Genomic DNA, 27,520 nt, shown 5'->3' on the forward strand with positions numbered 1-27,520 from the left:
TATTCTTAGAAGTCGAAACTGCTCCCTACATGCTACTTAATCGTTACAGATGTCAAATGTGAAAGTGTTATCTTAGTAAGGAAGAAATGTTTCACAGAAAAAAAAAAGGTACCCATTTCTAACTGATACATATAACAACCTGGAAATAAATTCACAGTTATGTCAGCTATATGGTTAAGAATCTACTCAAATTAGATATACAGAATGGAGGGGGAAAAAGTGATAAAATCAGCAGAAATAGGTGGAAAGGCAGTGCAAACATCATGGCTACCAAGACAGTGGACAATATCTCATGTCAGGTGGGAGAGAAGGGAGAGGCAATAAACCACAAAAAATGAGCTGAATCCCAGGAGGAGGAATGGTCACAGACTTAGAGGGGTTATTCGGAAATGCCAAACGTCTCTTGCAGGATAATCAAATTTATCAACATTTCACATTTCTACAGGAAAATAAAATTGGATTCAACAACACCTTTGAGCCATGAAAATACAAATAAAGCACGCTTCTGTGTGCTCGGTACAAGAACTACTCTTCTTGTTACTTTCTCCAAACAACACTTAAAAAACCTGATTTTTTTCATAGTTTCAACCCATCAATCAAATGTTATCTACTCAACCCTTAACTTTAGGCATATTGATTGCAATAAATCCACGCTCTGTGAACTGTGATGACTAAACACACATTTGTACGCATTAATCAAAGTTTTTGTGTTTACTAATCAGAAATCAGTGCTATAAGACTGTAAGGTTCAGCTGTCTGAACTGGGCTACAGGTGCCCAGCTCAGTGTAAACATCTCTAACATTTACCAAGCAGCTATGCACATAAAGAGATATGACCACGCAACTTTCACTCCTACCTCTGCACGTTATTGTCTCTCCGTTAACGTATGCTTACAGGGGAGTTCTTTTAGCTCTTAGTTGCTCTACCATGCTCAGATATACACAACTATATCTTCTAGATCTTCTTCAAGATCTTCTATATAAGATCTCTGTCTCAAGTCTTTCCTAACAGATCTGCTAGATCAGAATACAACTCTACAACTTGCCCGTTTTTAAAAGCACATATGCCAGCCATTAACCATTTACTGGTTAATCCATTATCTGGTGTCTCCACTTTTCCTGCTAGAACTCTGCATGGTTGGGTGCATTTCTTGTTGGCAGGAGAACCGCCGCTGGGTGAGTGTGACTGCACACCACGCTGGACACTGGGATGTTGTTAAGATACAACTGTCTCTTTTACAGTAATGCCACGTATTATTATAAATGTCACACAGACATCATCAGGTAGTATCGGTGAGGCAAGTGCTGTTAGTTTGGGGGGAATCCTTTCCTCTAGTCTGCAGCAAAAGGTGCTTGTGTTAATACTTGGGTTTTACTGCCCTTTCATTATTTATCGGAGGCCCACAGGTATTTGTATGCACACATATTTGAGCAAATTACTTGTCTTTTCAGACACTGGGACTCCTTACTTACTTAGTGCTGGTGTTGCTGTTCTGTTTTCTGATCTTCTTCTGCCACCAGGATAAGTACTCTTAGGGTTTATTGCTTTCTTTGTAACCGTACGAACTTGACACTTTTTTTTTGTTGACACAACTTCAGCGCGCTTCCCTTCCTCTTATACATGTCAGCAGATCCTTCAGTAATTTTATTTTAAATGAAACCATTTCTGTCATGCCAGTCCGCACGAATAGAAATGACTTCACTCACTCGCCCGTCACCTAGCCGAACACAAAGCAACAACGGCCGAGAGACAAGACCGCCTGACGGAATCGGTGAGTCTCACGTCGTGCCAAAGTGTCCATAAACCTATTTCGGGTTAGGCGATGGGTGGGTGACAGCAAGCGCTTTGCTGCCCAGGCCCGCAGATGGTACCGGTGAGTCAGCGGCAGAAGCAGAGGTGGGAGAGGCGAGATGGAGCCGAGGCGGCCGCAGGCAGCTGCTGCCTCCCGGGGTAGACGGGGACAATTTCTGTTGGCAGAGCGAAGTAGGCGGGGTACGATTCTGCTAATTTCACTAGGAGGTCGGCAGAAGCGAAGTAGCATCCTGAGCAGAAACGACGACTAACTGATCTATGCACAGGCTACCAGTAGAGCTCTGTGGCTCACTAAACCCCCTGCGCCGTAGCGAAGCCCCGGTCGGCGGTACCAGGGCTCGTACCCAAATCCAGAGCCGGGACAGCCTGGGAGCTGGGCACGCCACGGTGGCCGCTCTCTGCCGGACCCTGCGGGAGGGTCCTGGATCCCGTAGCCATCCCGGCTCCCCGGGGAATGCCCCTGCTGCGGGAGAAACCAGTTCCCCAGCTCCACGGAAAACATCCCGTTAGACCGCTTTCTCACAAAAGCCCTCCCGCGAAAGCACCTCTTCTGACCATGACTAGCAATTTATTCCATGGAAAAAGGCAGTCCTTCAAACAGGTGGCTCTCAGGGCGTATATCGCAAATCCAATCTTTTGACAACAGTCCAGAAATCCACAGAAGAGGTGTGCGATGAACCTCTCCAAAACTGTTTAGGCTACCTTTGGTTGAGAAATGGGTAGCAATTTAGACCCAGACATACTTCTGGGAGAACCTACTGAGATTTCCTAATATAGAGGAAAAGCATTCTCATTGTTCATTAACAAAGTGCTGTGAAAATGTTAATATTTTCTTTGGCTTTTACATTGTTATAACTGACAGTCTTGGCAAAAAGGCTATTTCCTTTTTAACAACAACAAAAAAAATATACCTGATCTAATTATAACTTTGAGTTTACAGCTTTTACCATTTATGGGGATTATTGACGAATACTGGTGTTGAGAATCAAATAACTTACTCTGGAAAGAAGAAATAGTTTTTAGCCACGTATTTAACACATTAAAAGCTACACGTTGAATAAAAACTGAATATAGGGCAGCAAATAATTACCTAAAGGATAGCAGTCTTTCCAGAAAGTCTGTAAGAGGATAGACAACAGATAATAGCTCTAAGGGTAATTCTTCCATAGAAACAGGCATCTCAAAGACAACTTTTGAAGAAGCGTGCTTCAGTTAATAAAAAGATTCTAATAATGTTTACATTAGCAATACTAACTATTGCCAATATTAACATTAATCACACAGACTTCTTTATTGCATTCAAGACTGTGCTGAGTAATAGGGCTGAAAACAGGACATACTGCTTTGTCCTGAAAGATGAAGGAGGGTCTGAACCCGTCATGCGCTTGTATGTCCTAATCGGAGATGCTTATAGTCTCAGGTCCTGCTCTGGACTTCTGGGATTCTCTGTGCCTCTCCAACAGTTAAATTCTTCACTTTCTGTAGAAAAGAGAGGACAGCCAGAATTCTCTTCTCTTTTACTAGCTGAGTGGAAAGAGGTTAGGTAGGGAGCCCAACTTTTCCCACCTTATCGGAGGGACTGCACAAGGCTGGCCACGGAGCAACAAGGAGGTACCACCTAAAACAAAGCCCATTTTTGGTAACTATCCTTTGTCTCCAATAGGTTTTGAATAAAGAAATCACAATCAGACCAGCAACACTTCAAGTCAGACAACTAATTTTTCTTGGAGATATATATATATCTCTCTCCTGACTACATACAGGTATCTTTCCATTTCAAATTAGAGTGAAGGAGCCATACACAAGGGTTTTTCCCTTATTTCTGAATATTTACAACCCTTTCTTACCTTCTAAATAACTTTATATTTTTTATGTTCCCTATGTTAATATTCTGAGCCAAATTAGAGAAGATTTTGTTGTGATACACCTGCCTCAGCATCCCCTCGAGGTTGCGTCTTGATGGGGAAGAGCATCATGTGAGGAATCTGAGGAATTGTAAACATTCGTGACAACATTACATTAAAAACAGCATGAGACTAACTCTTCCGAAGTTTCACCAGCTGGGACAGCCACCTCATCACTGGGTACGTGAATAAGTGCAATCAGGAAACCACTTGTGTCTGTCTGTGTATTGTCTAGTATCCTTGAGGGGGTCTTATTACACACTCACAGGCTTCTTTTCAGTTTGGTAATAGGAACAAGTCCAGCGATAAGAATCCACTGGAGTATTTTTAATAATACATTTACAGAAGCAGATTTTATTACAGATCATGATTAAAAAAAAAAAAAAAAAAAAGATTAATGCAGTGTTTGTTTGAAAACTCTAAAAAGGAAGCTCCACCTGTCCACCTCAGAGGGCCACCAGGTTACTAAAGCCTATTAATCATCAATGAGGTCACTTCCAGGTCTTCCCTGACCCTAAAATTAAGCCATAGCTGGCGATTATGAAAAATCCAATTACCCGACACATTTTCCCAGTTGTTTATTTAAGCTGGGCAATTTCTTTAAATACACATTCCCGTGTTTATTCAGCACTCCTGAAAAAATGCAACGCCCAGATTCCCGGTCCTCGGCTTTTCATTCTCTCCAGCGGTTTTGGAAGCGGCGGTGATGGCCGCTGCCCTCCAAGAGCCATTGCCCTCCGACCCCGGCATTGCAGACGTGGGAGGCTCTTCCTCCTGGACCCTCCGTCCTCCGTCCCGCTGCCCAGCTTCTGCGCGGCCCAGGCGGGATCTGCGTCCGCCGTGCAGGTGGAAGGAAGCCATTAATTAGCGGGAAGAGCGGCGCTGGCTGCCGCTGCTGGGGAGGGAGTTCGCTTTGGGTCCTCCGATCCCGCTTGTACCGGGAGACGCTCCGCAGGGCTACTCTTCCCCGGGTTTTACTGCGGGGATGACGGGAAAAACACCGCGGTTCCCCTCTGCGTTTTATTTCTCTAGTGCTCACAGACCAGGTCTAGCCGTGGGTCCTGAGTCTCTTCCCTTGCTGGTCCATCTCATCAGCCAATGCACCGAATTCGGGTGGGTTCTGCTCTGCTGCAAATGCACTGGGAGACCACAATCAATCAGGCACGTGGTTTCCACCACTTACTACCTTACCCAGGCCAGGCTTCACCTGCTTATCTGGTGTTGTGTCTCAGTAGAGTAATTCAAAAGAAAAAAAATACACATTTGTGAAAAAGGACAATGGAAAAAATATAGGTCTCATCTTTCCTGCCGCTTTTAGCAAAATAGCTAAGAGAAAACACGGTCGTGTGGATGAATAAACGTGATACGTAAAGCTGCGGTGGGGTATGAAAAGCACAGTAAATCAGAAAAGGACATAATGCTTCTGTTGTTATTAATCCTGAATTTTGATATAAAGTAAATAAAAATAGGATACTGCATGACTGCCATTGACTTCTTCAAGAAAAATCAATGTTGGAAAAAGAAAACGTAGAAGAGCAGGAATACAGAGGGGTTAAAATAATTTTTGCAAAGGACTGAAAATACTGCCATTTTCATCCAGCCTTGGGCAAACAGTAACGCACGTCTTCTAACGTGTGACTGAGACATTTCTTCACAAATCCAGATTTATAATATCCATTACAGTCAGTCCTCAGAAACTTAAAAGATAACTCTTATTTGAAGTGAAGTATAATTCAATAAATTTTAAAGTAACATTCACAGTATTGTTAAATAGTTGCTTCTAACAAGCATAAGAAAGGTTTATGTGTTTTTCACAAATGCTTACATATGATTCTTGCCCTGTACGTGCTGGCCTAAAATATATATCATCACCTCGTGTTGCTTATGTTACTGGAAGTCTTGGGAAAGTAGGGCTGAATGCGAGCATGGTTACGTTGACGGGTGCGGTAACCTCTCGTGTTCTTTCTGGCCATCAGCACACTACCTCAAACAAGTCTTCTAAGCATGTGGTAAAACTCCATTACTGAGCACCAAACTTGCAAAAAGAAGATTCATTTTTTCCTAGGTCTACGTTCTTTTTTTGGAGATGTAGAGCTCATAAGTTTCCATTTTCTGTTGTGCTGCAGCACATATTAGAGAATACTCTGATAGAAACCCCATAACTGATAATATACAATACCCATTAATGTAATTATCCTCTTATTTACTCCTACTTTCAACAAAGGCCAATCAATATCATCAGTATTAGTTTGAGAATAAAAATGAACTAAAAAATCATTATGTAACTATGTGAATGTCATCCTAATGAATAACTATTTGCACATAGTACTTACTGCCTATAATGTACTTTTTTATTTTTACACTCCTAGGTGCCCTATGAAGCATCATTATACTGATGCTACGCTTGGCAGATCCATGATGATAACTGAAGTTTCCTAAATGATCTCTGCTTTGCTTGCTGACAATTCTGGGTTGCCGTTGCTTTTCACTTGAACAAGTGCTGCAGCTTTTAGGAACGCACTCAGACCCCGGGTTATCAACGCTTTTAAGCAAACAAAACCTACATCGCTCCCAAACTGAAGTACTCAAAAATCAGCAGCTGCAATCGACCAACTAACCAGGCCAAAGAAGAATTAGTGTTAGAAGCAGGACTAAAACCCAAGGTTCCCTAAATCTGTGTCATTTCTCAAGTTACCTTAAGTCGTTTTGCAATCAATTGTCATAGGTACTCTTCTCTAAAGGAAATTACTCTTCGACTGATTTCAAGATTCAGCATTATTTATGACAATCATTTACTTAAAAAAACAACAGCAGAGGAATACAAACTGATTTTGATCGAAAATCTGTAACTATGAATATAAAATGTCTGATTTACTTTGCATTAAAGGGTAACAGGCTTTATGGCGAGTCTAAATTGATACAGCCTGATACCTTGAAGGACCTGTTCCACTCAGCTCATGTTTGGTCATTTTGCAGCAACTTTACTACGCATGAAAATAAAAAATGCAGGACCAGAGTTCCACCTTCAGCACTTTGGTGTGCAGGTGGTCAAACCTTGATCTTCCCCCCTCTCCTCCTATCCCCTGACATACCAGTGCTACTTAAAACACCAGAAGTTACCTACTGACCTCCTATCGTGCCTAGGAACAGTGGACCTGTCTTTTTCTGTAGGCTGCTGGCCTCATTTCCAAAGCCTTATTCCTCTCACAAATTAACCTTCCTCTGGCTCTGATTCCTCCTCTCCAGAGCGGAGATCCTGGACAGATAGGTAGATACTAGCCCAATGTTTCCACAAGCATTCTTAGCAATTCAGTTGTTAATATAACTGATATTCATAGTATTTCTACTCTGCCTCCCACCGACTGGACAGCCTCATTTACAGTGCAGAGGCAGTAATTGGGATATAACACTGAAGGTAACACCTATCACCAGAAAGCCAGAGGTGGAAGATATGTAAGCTCAGGACCATGAGGAAGGCAACGGGATGAAGTATGCTGATCCAGTGCACCTTCTTGGAAAGAACATCTGCCATTCCTGCTCACGGTTGCTCTATCACACCGCTCTCCTCGGAGTATTCCGGTGTTGCATTATTATTTTTTCCCACTTATTTGTCACTTGAAAAACTGATGCTTCCTGCCTGTCACTCTGAGGAAGGGGTCTGGAAGTGACGACAGCAAGCTGTGTGCCCACTGGAAGGAGAAGAAGAGGGATATACGGCTGCTGTGAGGCAAGACTTCCAATCCTCTGCTGCTTCCTACCCACAAGAAACCTCCTGGCAGCACCTCTGAGTCCATAGAAACCGATGAGGAGCCTCAGCTCTAAAGTTTAAATAGCTTTTCTGGAAAGTGGAGGCACTTCATGTTCTCTCCAGAGGGTCTGATCTTGTTCCCACAGCCGCGAGCGAGAGCAGGCCAATACCTCCAGCACTAAATTGCAAACAATTCTCAGGATCTACTCACAGCTCAGCATGTCAAAATGAACGGAGGAAACGGTTTTGACAAGTACTTCTGGACTAAGTTTTAAGCAATCAGTATCTGGTTAGGACAGGAATGGCTCAATATCCTGTAGAGGAAAACAGCTGACATGAGAGTAGTTTCAACTTTCCCTCTTTTAATCATGCTTTCTAATGTACTGCCAATTCACTCCTGTTCTGCCCTCGATAAGGCTACGCCGCTCGGCTACGGGAACTGACTGTTCAAAAATGCAAAGCTTATACAACCTCCCATCTTTTCCTGTAGATTATTTCTACAATCAAATTGCGTTTTGTCACGCAAACTTCTCTCCCCAATAAAACCTGGATGGTAACATAAAGCTCTATTTCTGATTCGTATTCACATATATGTGTTTTCAGCATGAGTGAAAACTGAGTTAAATGTTCAGAGGTAAAAATAAATGAAGATGCTAATTTGTTGTGCTTATTTGAGCTGTTTTTTCAAAGAGCTGAATAAATGTTTACTAATTTATGGTTAATTTGCTTTAGATAGTAGAGCTTTAATTGAATGCAGTCTTGTTTATTGCTATTATTATCTGCTTGCATTGCAGCATTGCTCTATTTCATACTGGAGGCCTCGTTGCACAAACATACTGGATGACCTGTTCTCTCTCCGATTAATGCACACGCTAATTTAAACCAAGCTACAATGAATATAAACAAAAGGGATTAAAAGAATAGGGAAAAGGAAAGGAGAATGGAGAGGAATAACAATTAGCTGCTAGGGCTGCAGAGTTTAAACAAATGCACAATTTAATGTGCTCAGATGATGCATTATTTAAGGTAAGCCAACAAGAACTGTTAAACCCCCCAAATATTCTGTCTGCTGTATCTTCTGCTTGAAAATTAGAAAAAAATCAATCCATTTGCAAAATATTTTTTGTCAAACTTGTATGAGTTACCCCTCTATGATTTCAGCTCACAAGTACCTCCATGATACCTCGGAGGAGCTTTAGCCGGGCACCATCATTTCCCATTTAGATCTCTTGTCCAGGTGCAAAGCCTGATCACTTTTGCCAGCACACGCAAGCCTCACTCCTTTGCTGAGCACTACAGCATGCCCAGAGGGTGCTCGCCTGCAGTATTCAGAGAACCATCGCCTATCTAAGAGAACGGATCTAATAAATGAGAACGGAGAGGTGCAACACTACAGCAATAGCTTCTAGGAAGTGTTTTTTTAAGATTGGTTAACTGAGATTTTTTACTATTTAGTCGGTCAGCCCTATGGCAAACAAATAAGTAATGGACTGATCTTAGGTTTTTCAGCTTTTAGATGAAAAAAAAGTTTGTGTTGGTTTTGGTTGGGTTTTTTTTTCCATTTAGCTTCATGTATTCCATACTAATTAATCTCTTAAACACAAACTCTACCTTCATGCTGCACCTGCTGCTCATCTAAGGAATGTAATCTAAAACCCTTAAATCCAAACAAGCAAATATATAATCTATTCACACATTAATGTCCTTCAATACTCTTTTGGGTCTTCAACCAAAACCAGCTGACCTGGAAAAAGACATGGGTAGGAGTATTCTTAATGTAATTGGGCAGTATCTTCAGACAGTATCAGTAAGAGAAAATTATTTTTTATTGTGACTTGAAGACTAATCAGTACAATGAGTTCTTTCCTGGTGAGTTTGCCATTTGGGAAAGACAGGAAGGAACATCTGGGAAAAGAGGCGCTTACTACACCCTGTCAACCTTAAGATAATAAAAAAGCACATTCCTTGTTTATTTGACTTGGTCTTCGCTATCTTTAAACTACTGCAAGTGTCACACAGAAGATTTCCAAGCAGACAAATGAATTGTTAGTGCACTTTGAAGAAATTACTGAGCAGCAGCAGTTCCTGAAGAATGTAAAACCTCCAGACCCACAGCATTGCTCAACCGAGCTGCGCCATCTGTGGACTTCTGTAAAGGGAGCCGGCAAAACCGCACCGCTCGCAGCCGACAAAGCATCCGAGGCTGCCCGTACAGACCAGAAATCCTTTTAGCTCATACACTTTGGAAGAAACAGTCCCCTTTCCAGAGTGACTTACGTGCTTAATTTATACTATGAGTTGATGGGATTTAGGCTCTTAGAGACAGGAACCACGCATGTGCCCTTAGGTCTCCCATTTAGCTGTTTCTCAAGTTTCCAGAGGTGACACCTAAGCCAGGTATATAAACCTTTCTCTTCCCAGCTTTTTCTTCTTGATTCACTGTAGTAGTCTGGCTTGCCAGCCTTGCTTGCTAGGGGAAGGCTTGCTCAAACAAGTATATTAATGTGCGGAGCGCCTGGATTCCCTTTGAAAATGAAGTTTAGGAAATCCACTTAGGCTTGTAACTTGAAATGGAGCAATGCTCAAATGCTTTTAAAAGACAGCTGTAAATGTCTGCATACCAAGGTGTACTTTATCTTGCACTTCAGAGATTAGTTAGACCTTTAAAAGAGCTATTGCCAAGCTGTACAGCCCCATTGAGGGCTGAGCGGCTGATGAGGAACCGGCAGGTGAGTGACCTGGAGCTCCTTTCCACGGAGCTCAGCAGATCCCTTGAAGGCCACGGCCCTGGCCACTGCCTGCCTTCAGCAGGGACGTTCCTATAGGGGAGTGCGTAGGCTGGGCTCTAGAGAAGCGAAATGCATCTGTACCTGCGCCCAGAGATGAAAGCAGGGGCCAGAGCGAAGGCTTTCTGGATCTACTCTTCCTCATACGCAGCATCAATGAGTCAGCACAGATTGGAAATTTCAGAGTGAAATAATTATAATTGCCTCAGATTCATAGTTCTCTATTAGCAAAGGATTCACGGCATGAAGGAACTTAAATCACTTGATTTCAATTCACTTCTGTGAATTTGAATAGAGGAGGGAAATGTGAGGGCTCTGATAAAAGCAGTGCTCCTCTAAACGCACATTGCATTATGAAATAAAAAGAAGGGAGAAGTCGTATCTGAAAGATAAACCAAACTGCCTCCCGGCCCGACCTCCACCCCATCTATCTCAGTGCAAACACTCTCAACACACAGGGCTCCACGCAGCTAATGATGTAACACGGGTTAGATTAACATACATTGAAGGGAGTGATACAGAAATATGAACGTAAATTTGGTGTACTAGGTAAGACCAAAGGTTGACCAGTATCCTGTTTTGAACAATGGCCAGCAAGAGGAGGTTTAGGGAAAGAATGCAAGACCAAATCAAGCAGGAATTACTGATTACTTAATTAACACTGTTATTTTTAGTATGCCCTCCAGCTTCTGGCAATCTGTAGTTTAGGAACATCCTGAACCAAAGCTTGCTTCCATACCTTTGAGTCTGGTGTCCTCTGTGATTTTTCCTTCAGACAGCTTTCTTAGCCCACCTTCTGACCTCGGCACTGTCCCAGGACAATGAGCTCCGTAGCTGGGAGCCAGGCAGTAACGAACACTAGACATGGGGACTAGAGGGGTATTTAGGCCATCTACATTTGGGAGAATCCTTGTGATGAAGCAGAAAACATTTATTTTATTCTAATCTTATCAGTAAATTGCAAATGCATTCTCTGTAGCCAGAGGATTGCCTTTGGGATTAATTACAGTACCAGCTTTCTGCTTTTCACAATGCCGCCTTCTTTCGCAAACCTATTCAGTATTGTGCTCTGCGGGCCAAATTCTCTTCCCAGCTACCTCTATAAATCCACTGAGGCAAACCAAGCTAAATAGAGGCTAAAGTGAAACGAGACCATGCAAATTGGATTTATTAGCTGTTGTGTGCTTTCCTGCCGTTCTGATTGTTTTCCATCATTTGTTGTAAGGCTAGGCTGTGACGTCCACTATCACATCCAGGGAAAGGAACGGAAAGCCTCTGGACTATGCAGCAGCCCTCCGGTGCAATTTGCTACAACTCAGGAAGGATTTGAGACATCTCAGAGACGGGAGATGTGGCTGCCAGGGGGACGGTGGGAAGTGGAAGCGCCAGCCCTGGCAGAGGGGCAGGGTCCGCAGCCTCCTGCCCAGCACCGGCCCCACCTCTCGCTGGCAGCGCGGCTTTCCAGGGAGCTGCTATTGGCCATCCCGAAGCATCGGGACCCAGTTCCCTAGAGAAACATTGTACTTAACGACATTTTTCTGTGTGGGAATTATATACAGTACTTCCCCTTCTGATGCTTATCGCATACTCGAGCGGTCAGTTGAAGTCGCTGTGTTCTGTTTTGCTCCTGTTATCAAATCACAGTATTAGCATAACCGGGATAATTATAGATACCACAAATTAATAACAACAATACACACAGTTTGTTAAGCATCAAAAGTATGTTCTTGGATAGGGAACATAAGGGAAGTCCCTGTCCCAGAAAGAAATACCACTGTTGTAGCTTCTTACAGACTCCACCAGTTAGAGAACAGAATGAAGGGTTCAAGAGTCCAGGTATTTTGTGAAGACAGGGCACTGATTTGCAATATCAACTTGGATCAGTCACTTAACCAATTAATGTCTCACTTGCCTTACTATGAAAACAGTAAGAGCTTCGGAAACGTGTTGGCCATACTCAGAGAAGGTTCAAAGTCAAACCAAACTGATGCATCCGCTTGGATCTGATGGTATGAAAGCAGACAAACAACTCCGGCGAGAACCTGGCTGAAATGTCAGTGTCGTATGAAATCAGCTACTGCCTCTGGGCAGTATTTCTAGGGCTGAGCCATTCTCATGGCATACCCTGGGCATCCTCATCTCTGCCATGATGCTACCGCGTCTGCATTTCCTGAGGCTTGCCTGATTGTCTGTACGCATCTACCACCTTGTCTGATGTTGAGACTGTAAGTTTTTTGGATAGAGGATCATTTCATTTTTGTGGGTATACGGAGCCTTGCACAGAGGGATCCTGATCTGTGACCGAGGCTCTTGGGTACTATATTGATAAAAATGCTAAAGAGAATTTCCCACAAGAGCTGAGAAATAGTCTGACCCGCAGATTTACATGCAGTATTCTTTGAGGAAAGGTGTATTTGCAAACAAAGGACTTTTCTGCTAGCTAGCAATGTTAAGCTTTCTGTACATACTACCTCTGACTGCGTAAGAGATATTTGCTGAATTTCCAGAACTGTTTTTTTCTGAAAAGAAGCAGTATGATTAGTCAACTGTCATAATTTGTAAGTGTTCTCCTGACAATGCACAGAAATAAAATGAATTATGATTGCATTCAGAGAAGAGATTCATGGCCTGGAATATTAAACTGATGGCTACAATATAAGCTAGATGCTTAGTAAGTACTGTCCAGTCCATGGCTTCCTGCAATTCAAAGACATTCTTGGATATTTTATAGTGCAGGTTTGGACGTGCTTTGATGTTTTTCTTTTCTTTCTTTAGCTGTGTTCTGTGTCTGTTCCTAATGTTTTAAATTAAGGGGAACTGAGCAGCTAAAATTCAGCTTTAGGCTGCCCTGCAGAAGAGTTAGCCAGAAGGAATAGCGTGATCAGTGAGAAATACATTTCAAAACAAGAGGAAAGGTGAATATTTCTGTTTTAATTTGAGGCATTGGCCTTTTTCAGACATTAACAGGAGAATTCAAGGAGACTTCTATAAAGCCCCCAAAGCTGAAAAATCAACCTTTCCCGTAAATTTCAAACCCCTGTATATCTGCTAGGGATGTTCGCTTCCACATCAGTTGTTTATTTTACTGAAATCAGTACCTGGGGGTTCTAGTCAAGGACTCACGCGATGCAATGCACCTCATCCTGCTTACCCAATCTCATACTGAAACTGGTTCCCTTCTCTTTGTCCCTTAGCACGGCATTTCCAACCTGCTGATGTGAAAAGGCGATATATTTGGTTGTAAATGTCACAGGTGGACACATCCTGCTACGGGCTGAGTTGAGATACTTGGAGCGTTCAAGTTTAGCTAATGTGCATCTCCTCGCTTTCCCAGATGTCCCACTCTGCCTGCACATTAGGACAGCGGTTACAGAAACCCTGCCTGCGATGGTCGACCACAGAAACGAAGCGGAGGCAGAGAGGAGCCGAGGAAATCAGCCACTGGAAAGCTGCGTCGGAGTTTCACCCTCTGACCAAACGGCGCTTAAAAACCCAAACCCGCTGCTGGACAAGACAAGGGGATTACTCACACATCTCAAATTACTCATGTGCCCAGGGCAACAATGACTCGTCTGATCCGAGGCCTGAGAGTCATTTAAATATTAACATGGATATTTCCCCTCGGTTTCTTGTGCTGTGCGTTACTTTTCAAAAGATCGGCTGGACGAATCACTGCAAACCCACCAAAACTGTCTACCAGATGGCGGCCACTGATTAATTTGTCTCAACTTAAGCCAAAAAGGAAGAAAATGCGATGGGTGGAGCAGTAAAGACAAGCACAATCAACATCCGACCAAACAGGGTTTCCTGTCACCTTGGGAACTACACTGATTGGCACCGCGGTTTCCTGTGTACAAGCTAAAACCAGTAGCAACTGGAGTAACAAGAATAAACGCCAGATAAGAGACCTGGGAATACAATAAAATTATTACAAAATTCCTGACTAAACCTCACAAGATGGTAAAGGCAAAACCAAGGGTAGGCATGCGTTGCGTGCTAAAAGGAACACTCCCCAGCATCTCAGAGAAGAGGACTACGAAGCTGCACCAGAAGAATTTCTCCAAATGAGGGTGGGTTAATTTGCCTGAATTATCCACTCCCAGGAAAGAATGTCACGTGCCTTGAAGAGCTTTTAGTTCTTTGCAAGAGGAAAAAAAAAGGGATGCGGGACAATTTAAAGCAGAGATGGAGCTAGGAGTGGTAATGTACCGCCTGCCCATGCTAATCTGAAGGAATTTGCAAGAGGTTCTAGAGACATAGGGACCGTGGCTGTAAGTTTGGGCCATGGTACATAGTTATTTGCAACTATTTATTTAGATCATAACTCCCACAGAGTTTTGCTTCAAAGAGCTCTAACCACAACCAAAACACCTTCTCAACCAGCCTGGAGTCAAATAGTTAAAATATGGCTTTTAAAGGGTCTTTGTTAGGCTGGTGCCTGAGTTCACTTCCCCTCCAGAGAAAGGGGACAATTCACATTCCTGCCCTCTTCCTACGCTGCAGATAAGCAAAGACGTCTGTAATGGGTTGGACAGAACTGACGTTCGTGCAACTCAGGGGTCCAGCGCTTGCAAAAAGTTTTCAGAGTGACTGTGCACGAACAGAGACGTTGTTACACAAATGCAAGTTGGAGGTAAAGCATTATTCTCTCTCTAGTCATGAATCCAAACCAGACCTCTCGGGCACTGAGCAGGAGACCCTCAGGGCTGGACCCCACTTCACGTTCGCCGTTACTTACTCCCACCTCGGTAGCCCAGGTTCTCAGCCCTTGCCCTTACCCAAGGTGCAGGCGCCAGCAGTCCCGGTGTGTGCCCTTCCAGGTAGTTGAGGTGGCCCGAGGAGGAGGAGGAGGGATGCCAGGGTGCCAGGCTGGGGGCACAGCCTGCGCCAAAAGGAGCGTTATTAAAAGGCACAGCCCATAATCAGCTGCCCACAGCCAGGACTGCTCCCCTCACGTCAGCTGCTACCCTAGCTGCGCACTTCGTCGTGTGCGAGCTGCATCTAGAAAAAGAAATTAAACAGCGCCAGGAAACGATCCCAGGCACTGAAACTCGGTAATCGATACTGCTGCGTTTCAAGCCTCGCAGCCCTGGCTTGGTTTTAGCCTTCGCCAACAAGAGGGCTCCAAAGCAATTCACTGGCACGGTTTGGGAACCAGCACATGCACAAACCGTTCCCAGTAGGCAGTCTGCATCCAGCCCCCGCTCTTTCGGAGGTAAAGGGAGCTTGGCAGTATGGACACAAACGACTCTCTGCTAGCTGGCCTCGGTGCAATAAGTGGTTTTGGGTGTATTGAAGTTATTAGTGCATCTTACAGACCAGGACAGAATATAGCTGAGAGGTCTGCCAAGCAAGAGAAACGCATTTTCAGGGTCCTTCAGAAAGTGGTTTGTTTTTTTATCGTATTCTCTCACTCTTCTTAAAGGATGTGGACAAATAGTAGCGTGTAGGACTTTTACTGTACTTCAGGTTAAGTTCTCATCTTCGCTGCGTCTCTTCAGACAGACGCGCCAGCCAGCCGGTCTCACTCCAGTGGTTAGCAGTGCGGCCGGAGGAGGTTTACGTGCCACATCCATCCAAAGTGCTCTAATGAGTCGGTGGCAGAGACGGACCGGAGCGCAAAAATTCCTGCCTACCACCTCAAACTCAGTTTACTGGTCCCTGGTGCTTTGCAAATTCCTTCTGATAGGATATCACCGTAAAATCGTTCTCCAGCTAGTACTTCGATGTTGGCACATAGCTGTGCTTTGAACAATTACACTGACATTTTCCTGAAAACAATCCCTAGGATTTAAATTAAGAATGCAGAAAGCATATTCAGCTCCACACAATAGGGTAAATTTATCCTCCAAATCTATGCAAAGCTAGTATATTTTAGCCAGGAAATTCAAGGCCCCTTCCTGTAAATATATTAAGTTCCCATGCTTGTGTCATAAACTACAAAAACTGGCATGTTTACAGTAGTCCAACTGCAAGGTGCTACCCTCTGAGCATTACTTGAAATGATTACTCACAATGGACGGTTTTGTATAAAGATAACAGATCAGCAACACCATAATTATATTTGCAGCAACTGTGCTCTGTGATCTAAAACTCAGAACAGAACCAGAGAGAATTGTTGGGAATTTTTCTCATCTATTAGAGCGGAGATTTGGTTTAACGGTGATATCCTGAGATGCAGCTGCAGTTATATTAATGAAGCAAAGAGCACATCAGGTTTTTTACCCTGGTTCCAACATTTCTGACGAGTTTTTATTTGGTATACAGTATTGTTAAGATAATGATTCATTTTAACGGATACTGCTTGACTAACACCAGGAGAATAGGTATTACAGTTAGTGATTGTCATCCACAGCATTTGTCATTCTAATGGCAATTGACAGGGCACGGAAATTGTACAGGTGACTGGAACAATAGTTTAATTTGTGCGTCTATGAAGAATAACTGATAAAAGAGAATAGTTATCAATATTAACACAGGAATTTTCTTCCACCTCCAAACTGAAGCCCAAACTGTTCACAGTTTTCTCTGTAAAGATGTCAAATACAAGATATTTCTGAGGAAGGACGCCAAAGGCAGAGAACAATAATTGCTCTCATTTTTTGTGTGACTGTATGTGTGAGTACCTCTTGCTAATACGTTCCTGATTCAAACTTTATCTTTTGGCAGTGAGTTCCACAGACTACTATGGGTTATCTGAATACATTTTTTTTAAAATTATTTAACAATACATTGCCTTTCTTTTCCATCAGAATATCTCTTTTACTCTTCTTATAAGGAAGTGGACAGAGGGGAGCATTTAGCAGCTTTATAACGCACATTATTTTAACTTTTATTTCATGATATTTACAGTGAGTTATAGTCATTGTATGTCCACTGAACACTTCCTAGAACTGGAGAAAAGAATTCCGCTGTCAATTTACAGGCATCTTTAGGATGCTAAGAGAAATTCCACTGGTTACAGTGTATTAACTGTGGCATAGGGTTTTTATAGTATTGCTGTGCTTTGTGGGGAAAAGTAACATCACACATGGTTCTCGCACTCAGAGTTCAAGCCAAGATTTGGTCCTATCTGTTATGATTGTAGGGAGTTACACTTGACATTGATTTAGGTGATTTCCCCCCTACTATTCTCTATTCTGATGCCTACAGATCTTCTCTAGAGGTTGCAGACTTGGTTGCACAGCATACGTTGCATGATGTCAGTGAGCTGCCCTCTCCCCTCCAGTTTTGCTCACGCTGGTGTTGCCTGCCTTCCCTTTCACAGAGTATCTTCTGTTTTCCTGTGTTCCAGCAGTGCTTCCATACCGTTATAGAATTCTTTTATTTCACATTTTTAAAATATTTTATTATTTCACTTATCTGCCAGGTTTTTGCTCTATTTGCCAAACTTCTTTCCTATTATATTCTCCACTCTCTGGTATTTATTTGCATAGAAAAAAAAATAGCACGAAGAACATGTAAAATGTTACTTGGTCTGAATGAGAGTCCTGCATACCCCTAGCATCCTGATTTGTGAGTATGAGGAGCTCTCCCTTTTAGACAGAATTTCCAATGAATATGTAACAGACTGAGAAAACATGGTGCTGCTATTTTCCCCACTGATTATTTAGATGTAATAGCCACAGTTTTAGGTCTTTGTGGCTAGGATGGAATACAAAAGCTTGAGAATACTTTCCAAAGCACTGTTTGTTTTTAACATACAGAGTAGAAGAGCTATTTTCCACATCTTCTTTTCTTCCATGTACTTTTGCATGCTAGATAGATAGTAACTAATTTGAACAAAACAGTATATTGTGCACTAGTTAGTTGACATACAGTTGTCCTAGTCAGAAATAATACTGGAACTAAAACTCACAGCAGCAGTGGCTGGAGGAAAAGTAAATCCAGTTGTAAAACAAGTAAATACTGTACTGGTGTGGTAGCTTTTATATTTATGTTTATATCCCCACCATACTTGTGTTTTAAAAACTTACTGCTCGTACTAAGAATTTTCAATGCTTGACATGTCAGAATGAAATTTAAAACATCACATCCCACTTCACCAGATTCTGATTTTGGCTGGGACCATTTATATCAAGATGAATTTTTAGCCAACCAGCAGAATAAAAAGAAGCCTTACCCTGCTGAAGGAAAATCCTATCTATCTTATTTGTATAGACCTATAAAAGCCTAAGTAGAAAAAGAAACACTGATGCAATACTTGTGGATATGCTCACAGAAGAGAAAAGGATCATTTATGTCCTAAACTCAGGCATCGGCACTCTGATATTGTGACAGTTCATCACTGAAGACACCCACGGCAGAACATGAGCTCTCCCGCTCCTTTGGTCAGTAACGGCTCTGTGTGGGTTGCCGATGGAGAAGGTCTTTGCTGCAAAAGAGCAGCAGTTGTGACAACACCAGAAGAGAGCAACTTTGAAGCATTCTGTACTGACCGATCCGGAGGATGCCAGGAGGCTCTGAAGACGACCCTTCACCTGCCTGCCCCAGCATCTATCATTTCAGGACATGGTTTGGTGGGCACGGCGGTGTTGGGTTGACGGTTGGACTCAATGATCTTAAAGTTCATTTCCAGCCTAAACGATTCTATGATTCTATGATTGATTGTAACAGAAAGGGGTCAGTGCCTCTTTGTTCTAACAGCCCTCTCCCCTCCGTACCTGTCGGTCCCTCCTCCGCTCTTGGCCACCACCGCTCCATCCCTTCCCCAGCCACACACCACCCATGGGCGCACATCCCCAACCACTATCCAGGAAAATAACTCCCCTCCTGGTGCCGCTGGGCCAGTCACCATCCTGACTATGTGACCACCTTCCCTCCTCCAAGAGCTACAGCCAAAGAATAAAAAATGCAGATGCCACCTCGACTCCAGATGTAAGGGCTTTGGGGGGGGTGGCAGTGCCACCTACCAGCTCTCAATGTCACCCACCCTGCACCCAGACCCCCTCCCAACTGCATTCAGCGAGGCACCAAGCACCGGGGTGTGTACTGACACAGAAAAATCATCTGCGGCGTTCTGCACGTGGGATAGTGCAAATGGTGCCTAATCTGCTGGGGGAGCTGTGTCTTAGGGAAAGAGCTGACTAAGAGCCTTTCCCAACACGCAGAAACAAACGTATGTGGACTTGGCTCCGGTATTCAGAAGCAAAATACATTTTAAGAAGCTGGAAAAACTCCCAGAAACATTTTGATCTATGGGCGGTTGTCAATTAACAATTTGTCTGCCTCTGTACCAGCCTGTCGTGGTTTAACCCCAGCCAGTAGTTAAGCCTCACGCTGCCACTTGCTTGGTCCCTCCCCAAGTGGGATGGGGGAGAGAATAAGAAAAAAAAGTAAAACTTGTGGGTTGAGATAAAGACAGTTTAACAGGACAGAAAAGGAAGGGAATAATAATAATAATAATAATAATAATAATAGTAGTAGTAAATATACAAAACAAGTGATGCACAATGCAATTGCTCACCACTCACCAACTGATGCCCAGTTAGTCTCTGAGCAGCTATCTCCCCCCAGGCTCACTCCCCCCAGTTTATATACTGGACATGATGTCACACGGTACAGAATACCCCAGTGGCCAGTTTGGGTCAGCTGTCCTGGCTGTGTCCCCTCCCAACTCCTTGTTCCCCTCCAGCTTTCTTGCTGGCTGGGCATGAGAAGCTGAAAAATCCTTCACTTGGTATAAACACGACTGAGCAACAACCGAAAACATCAGTGTGTTACCAACATTCTTCTCACACTAAATCCAAAATATAACACTATACCTGCTACTAGAAAGAAAATTAACTCTATCCCAGCTGAAACCAGGACACAGCCAATGCTACTCCTACTGCAAATGGAAAGGTCCAGAGGAGCAGATGCTGCTGTGCTCATGCGGTGCTTTGTGAAAACTCAGTTCCACTGTATTTTTGCATTTAGGTGTGCTCCACAAAGCAGCACCTAGTGTGCAGAGCAGGGGGAACTTTAGAGGCAGGCATCATCCGCCCTTCTGTCCCATCCTTCAGAGATACTGCCACAAACTTCTCATCTAGATGGCTAGGCACAGCGGTTGGCTCACTCCCTGGTTTGGCCCATGGTCCATCGATTTCTCTTTCAAGAGATACCATTTGGGCTGGATCATATGAGGCATTTCATGACTGTGGATCACACTTAAGGAATCAAACCAGGGAGTCTGGATAGTTAGAAAATACTGCTCAGGAACCATTGTCAAGCCACCTGGCCAAAGGAATCTCGATGCTAAGTTTGTCAAGGAGTTCCCATATCCCCACTAGCCTGCCAAGAGCTTCTTCCACTGGCAGAACCCAAAATCTGGGTAGCAAACATTACTGAATGGGTGCCCCCGAGCTGTGGCTATGGGCAGGAGGGGACCTCCAGGCTTGATCCAACTCTGTACTGTCAGAAAAAGGGCTGCAAGCAGACTGGTGTGTGCACAGCGTGCTGCTTGCAGGGTGCAGACCCATGCTGCAAGGTCCACGGCTCCAATGTGTCATGAGGATGGCCCACGGTTGCCTAGTGCAAGGTTGTTGTGGGGCAGAAAGGTGGAAAGGGGTTTTAAACTGTCCACGTACCTGGTCACTGGATGATGTCTGAGGCAAAATGTGTTGCTGCAGTATTACTTTTTGCCTCCAATGCTTCTGTGTGTGTCAAAATGTGTGAAAATTTGTTCATAGTACAGGGTATAGTAAATAAAAAAAGAAATCTATACAAAAATAGCTGCTTATTTCAGAGGAAGAGAAGACAACCTATTCCCTAACGTTCTCCCCCTCACATCCCCAGACGTCCGTATCACTGAGCTTGAAAGAACCTTAAACCGCTTTCTTAGAAGTGGGCTTGGACTAATAAAATGTAACTGTGTTAAACATGACAAAAAGAACTGCAGAATGGGATATTATCACAATTGTTTTCACTTTTTCACAATGGCCTATTGGTGTTCTTTTACATTAGAAACTGAAGTGCTAAGTTCCTTCAACTTCTTTTTCCTTAGTAAAAAAGCTAAAATGCCTGGTTTATTTGATCAAACACCAGGTTTAGTTTCCTCTTTGTATCTCAGCTCTCCATTTTGACACATCTGACCCAGAACTTTGTCCTTCCAAAGGATGAAATTTGGTTTAGGAGTATTAAATGCTGAGTTCCTATCTGTGGTGGTGGAAGTAAAGATTCTAGATCAAGAGTTTTTTATTTTCTTTGTCTGAGCAATGGAAAAATTTCTTCCCCGATCCTTAAGTATAAACTCCCTCTACAAATTCCTTCACCCTACTCCCTCTCAACTATTACACATGCTATGTTAGGTACCAGGTATTATAAACTAGCTATGTGATCCCCATGCTCAGGTGCTCTACTTCTAGGCCCTTGTGGAATGAGAGCAACTTTCATACTTACTTGTTTCCTCCATTCCTTATTTTTTTAGCTGCAGTGATACCACCACTTATTTTATGACAGCTCTGCCTGTCATAAGATGCTGAAAAAAGATGCTGAAAGAATCTTTTACTCATGGAAGAATCAATCCCCCTCCCTTAGCTCTGTCTGTGGCTCATATAGCCATTGATAAAATCTCTGTCATTGAAATCCCGTGGTTCAAGCTGAACGAGGGTTACTGCTCAACTCCGAGAGTCCTCACAGATGAGGCTCCATTTGGTCTCCTTTTCATTCTGATTTCCCCATCATATCTGCGTGGCGTCTGTTCTTTCATTTACCGTCTGTGCCGGGGTAGAAGAGTTCAGTTGCACGGCTACATGCTACGTTAGTTATTCAGAGCACTGATGCTTTATGAAAGCGGCCTGCAGCCATCAGGCAAGAAAATTATATAGGTTTCTAGCAGAGGAGAGACAGATGTCAGTGTGCATTCTCCTGTGGGAATAATAACTAGTTTTATAAAAAGAGCACTGGCCCAGTTTTTGAAAGGCAGAATGAGTGGTGAGGTTTGGTGACCAAGTATTTCTGAGTTGCTGCACACAAGGGTCGGTTTCATTACTAATCACTTATTTATCTTTTTTGTAAAGCCTGTAGACCTTAGACTGTATCCTGATCATTATGGGAGGCTGGATTTAAGAAGAAAAATTATCTAAAGGTGATAATGGAAACATGGTATGAGATTGGTAATGCAGTCAGTTGGTGTAAATATTTCTCCCTTCTGAGTTTCCCATGTGCTACGGACTCCCTGACAATGAGAATGTCCTTTGCTGACAAAACATAACCAGCCCTTGTGCCCTCTGCCAGGAACTCCAGGATCAAAAAGGCAAAAATCAATGGAAAATGAAAAATTATTTCTTTGGAGTAATTGTTGGGAAGTGGAAGATACAACTTAGCAAAAAGAATTCCAGTACTGCAGTTAATCTCAGCCCAAACTTCTGGACCTTTGCTCATATGAAAAGAAAAGGAAAGGAGAGAATACCCATGAGGTAGATATTAACACACCAAAATCCCACTTCTCAGATGTCCGTATGGCAAAGTCTCCCATTCATTGACAGAAGCGACACATATGAAATCATGCAGCGTGAGTATAACAAAGCAGAATAAATGCTGAACGCGCCGGGCGTCATCCTACCTTTCCTGGAGTCCCACAGGTTTCATTCTGAAAGGAGACGGACTGGCACACAGAGGAGGTTTGAGCTCAGGAACACACTGGCCTTGAGGGTCCACTACAACATTGACAACCTTTGGAGCCTGTCCAGGCTGGACCATGCTGTTCGTGGTCTTATACTCGGACTGAGATGTCTGCAGGGGAAGGGGCGAGAGGTGGATCTCCTGCTTCTTTTCCTTCTCTTGTCTCAGTGACCACTGGATCTTCTCCTTTAATCTGTACAGAACCTACAGAAATAAAGAGGAAAGCGCAATATCAAGTCCCTGGTAAACAAGGCAAGGAAAGTAACACAAACGCTGGATGAGATTGCTATACGTGGCTTTCATTCCTAGAAGGTAAGCCACAAGTTGTGTTACTCGGCGTTTCCCACAACGGGATAAATATTTCCATTACATAAACCACAGTGTGTACACGTGGGCAGCAGGGATTTTAACAGTTCTCATTGTGAGCCAGTAATTATTTGTAATGCCATCAGTTGTATTATTAAAGGGGTAAATAACATAGAATGGAAAACAGTTACAAAAGACACTGTGAAGAAGGAAATACTGATAAACAGAGTAATTGCAGAAAAAATCGTAAGAATTTTAACACAAGAGAGACAATGGCATAAAATAAAATAGATGCTCATGATATATTCAGGTACATGCCTCTAATTATAGCAGCCTCGATTTGTTTTAGAGCAGATGTTCTTAAAAGCTCTTACACATTTTGCATGGAGCTGATGGTTGAACAGAGTAACTTTACAAGGCCACCTTTGTAATGGTAGGCTGCTACTACTCTGAAATACTCCTCAGGATAAGGATATCCCTCAGTCTCCTCAGAGAAACATAACCTGTTCTGGAATAAATCTGATGTGATGCGCGGCCTATGAAGCTATCCGTCCAGAAAAGTGTGTTTTACAATTACCAAGCCACTGGCGTCTGAACATACTGTAATGCCAGGATTCTCTGCCCACCTATTGCTTATGAACTTGGATGTCAGGCATCTGCAGCAAAAGCTTTTCAGAAGTTATATCAATCCTCTTCCACCGAACTCCACACTGACGTTGCTGTACACCGGCCTGGCGAGGGCTGACGGGCAGCGTGTGCTCAGCAATGTCACTCCAGAGGAACCTGTGCTATGCCTATTTAACACGTCTTCTCTCTCTTGAGAGGAACGCAAAAAACAATTTCTGAGCCGTAGTTCTGCCATTTTCAAAATGTGCCTTACAACCTATGAAACTTAGGAGAATTACTATTGTGAGTACTGTGTGTGGAGGCGGGTGAAAGGCACTTACCCAGCTTTTTGAAAGTGTCTGCAGACACCCTTATACCTTCTACTCTGCTTTATCGGTCGCCGTAAAACATTCGAATTGAACCCTGGTCTGCAAAGCCCTAAAGACAAAGCCTAGACCAAAGCATTTTTCCCCTGCAAGTCAGAAGCTCTTTGACAGCTGTTGCCCCACTAGCACCGCATAAAGGTCTATCACTCCTGAGCTTTCCAGTGAAGACTGGGTATATCTGATGGGTTTGTTTTTTCAAGGATTAGCATTAGAGGTTTAGCTGGGAACTGACCTAATGTCATTAGCAATACACCCATTAAACAAGACTTAGCTACGTAAACCATCTGTTCATTCACAAGAGTTTAGAATTAAATTGCATGGATAAGATAAGCTGCTCTTTGCCATCATTCTGCAGAAAAACACCAGCCCTACTGTGAAGCAAGGACACAGGTAGCAGTAAAGAGGAAACAGAGGCTTGAATTATTTTAACCCTCTTTTCTTCCAGTGATTGCTTTGGTCTCATTTTTTTCTGGTAACCCACAGATACACAGCTCAGCCATTCACTGTCATGACAGCATTAACCTTACCTTCTTGTCACTGATATATTTTTGACATAGTTTTGTCCCATGGAGACTCAGGGAATTATGTTTTTGACTTTCAAAAACCTGGACGAGTATTATTTCATGTCCTTTTTAATACTCTATTATTAGACCCTAGGAAAAAAGAGAGCCTGCCACCAGCAGAAGCTGAAAAAAAGCTAAAGAACCACAATCGATCTAAGAGCTAATACACTTTCCTCAGAAAGCATGGTCAGGGCCATCATGTTTTTAATGAATTCCAGATAAAAGTCAAACAAACAGAAATGGACAAAAAGACAGTGAACAACCCAATCACCAAGCTCTGCAAAGGGAACAACTTAGTCGTACTCATATTTCAAATCAGTTTAAACACATCTGTCAGTATGGACGGAAACAGATATGAAGCCCTTAAATTAGGAAAAGTTTTGCTGATACCCCAGAAGATTCATTGTGAGGATAATCAAGAAGCATGGAGCAACTGAACAACATGAAGCACTATTTTCCAGGACACACAAGGCGGGACACCTGTAATATTTTCATATATTAAGCCTAGGGTTCAAAGCCACAGTCCAAAAGGAAAATAACTCTTCCTTCTGCCTCCTCTTTGACTGAGCTTATATGCAAGAATGACAGGGTGCTGACAGCATGACATTACCTCTTTATATTTCTGCTCAGATTTCTGCAAAGGAAAGCTGAGAAGTTACACCCTAGCTTGGTCAGTACCTCCTACCTACCTGTCCTGGGTTTGGCTGGGATAGTGTTAATTTTCCTCCTAGTAGCTGGTACAGTGTGGTTTGGATTTAGTGTGAGAGTAATGTTGATAACACGCTGATATTGTAGTTGTTGCCAAGTAGCGCTTATCCTAAATTCGGGATTTTTCAGTTTCCCATGCTCTGCCAGCGAGCAGGGGCACAAGAAGCTGGGAGGGAGCACGGCCAGGAGAGCTGACCCCAACTGGCCGAAGGGATAGTCCATACCGTAGGACGTCGTGCCCAGTATATAAACTGGGGGGAGTGGGTCTGGAGGGGCCGATCGCTGCTCGGGCATCAGTCAGCGGGTGGTGAGCAATTGCACTGTGCATCACTTGGGGTTTTCTTGTTCTTTCTTTCTTTCTTTCTTTCTTTCTTCCTTTTATTTTATTTTATTATAATCCTTTTCTTTACTATTATTATATTTTATTAGTAGTAGTATTAAATTTTATTTTACTTTAGTTATTAAATCATTCTTATTTCAACCCCCAAGTTTTACTTTTTTTCCAATTCTCCCCACCCCACTCGGGTGGGTTGGGGGGAGTGATTGAGCGGCTGCATGGTGCCTAGTTCCTGGCTGGGCTTAAACCACGACACTACCCATTCAAAATACCAGTGGAAACTGCTTTTATTCATCTTCAGAGATCGACAGGAAATCCCAATGAGATAACTGTGTCTCCAGAACAAAGATCTTGGCAATGGTTATGTGGAGCAGCGATAGGAAAACTCATCTGCCTAGAGATATTTAGGTCACCCAGGACTGTATAGTAAAATCTCCCAGAAACCGTGGAAATTAAGACAGTTCACTCTAATCAAAAGCGTTCTCTCTAACAAATACTTACCGACATGTGTGTGAGGCTGTGTGTGTATTTCTGCATGAGCAGCACTATCATACATGCATATACATGAGAAGAATTGGCTAACAAAATTTCCCTCAAACCCCGAGGAAGGGATGAAAGAACAGAAATATGACAGGTGTTAGATGCGTTACTGGGAGGCATTTGGATACCATGATTTGAACACACTATAAAAAGTTCTATAGAAGCAGAATAAAAGAATTCAGACAATCTAGGGCTGGTTTACAGACAAACCCCTTAATTTCAAATTGGCTTAAGCACTCTTGCAGTAGGATAAAAATACATACTGTTAATTTTGATTTAAATCTTTAAACTGGCAGAAGTTGAAGTTGATAGGCCGATATTAGTTAGTGGTACATATTCTATAATCAAAGTGCTTTCAGAAGTCCTGCACCACTTTATGAATCCTGAAACTCATAAGTTTAAGAACAAGAGATAGGTCATGTGAAAATTTGATGCTGGAAGCATTTTTTGTTATTCAATATCCTTCTTGTTAAAGAAATTCCAAAATACAATCATAAAGCTGAAAAAAATATTTATCATTTAAGTAACTATCTCCCCAAAACATGAAATAACTGTTCATAACTCATAAAACACTAGAGACAGTAGTAAAAATTTAGATCCTCACAATTTGTTGACAAGGAAAAATTCATGGAATCATAGATTCATAGAATAGTTTGAGTCAGAAAGGACCTTTAAAGATCACCAAGTCCAACCCCCCTGCTGCAAGCAGGGACAGGTCAGGTGGCTCAAAGTTCATGTCTTTAATTATTTTAAATAAAAAAAAATCCTACTTTTTGGTTTTTTTAGTGGGAAAAAGAAAAACATTTAGGAAACCCTCTTATCACAACTAGCTACAAATATTTCATAATCTGAAGGCGATACTTCCAAATCACTCAAGAGATACTTGTACATACATATTTAAAAAAAAAAAAAAAGATATGCAAACATACTGGTTTATTAAAACAGGCAAAATTAGTAAGAAATAGGATAGCAAATAATTTAACCCACTGTCAAATATTGTGTTATTTAGTAAATTTGGTGATGGCTCGGTTATTTCTCTTTCTATGTAAAATAAAAAATAGAGACCTGTTTTACACGAAGGAGTGCTAAAAATATTTATTCTTACTTAGCACTTTGCTTGCCAAACTTGATAAATGATGTACAGTGTTCCCAGTGGAGGTTCCCATCAGCCTGTGAAGAGGATAGCAACGAGCTGTCTGTTGGCTTCCACATACAATGAG

General features: G+C 42.7%; 1 protein-coding gene across 2 annotated transcripts in view; it reads right to left on the reverse strand.

The window, feature by feature from the left end:
* PTPRR (protein tyrosine phosphatase receptor type R) overlaps positions 1–27,520 on the reverse strand; it is a 155,398-nt gene that overhangs the window by 37,450 nt on the left and 90,428 nt on the right. For both annotated transcript variants that reach the window (XM_049792027.1, XM_049792028.1), the window contains one exon: positions 22,796–23,058. In XM_049792027.1, the coding sequence (XP_049647984.1) occupies positions 22,796–23,058 (263 nt within the window). The remainder of the gene's footprint in view (positions 1–22,795; positions 23,059–27,520) is intronic.

The sequence above is a fragment of the Accipiter gentilis genome, chromosome 34 (genome assembly GCF_929443795.1).
Source record: "Accipiter gentilis chromosome 34, bAccGen1.1, whole genome shotgun sequence".
Lineage (NCBI taxonomy): Eukaryota > Metazoa > Chordata > Aves > Accipitriformes > Accipitridae > Astur > Astur gentilis.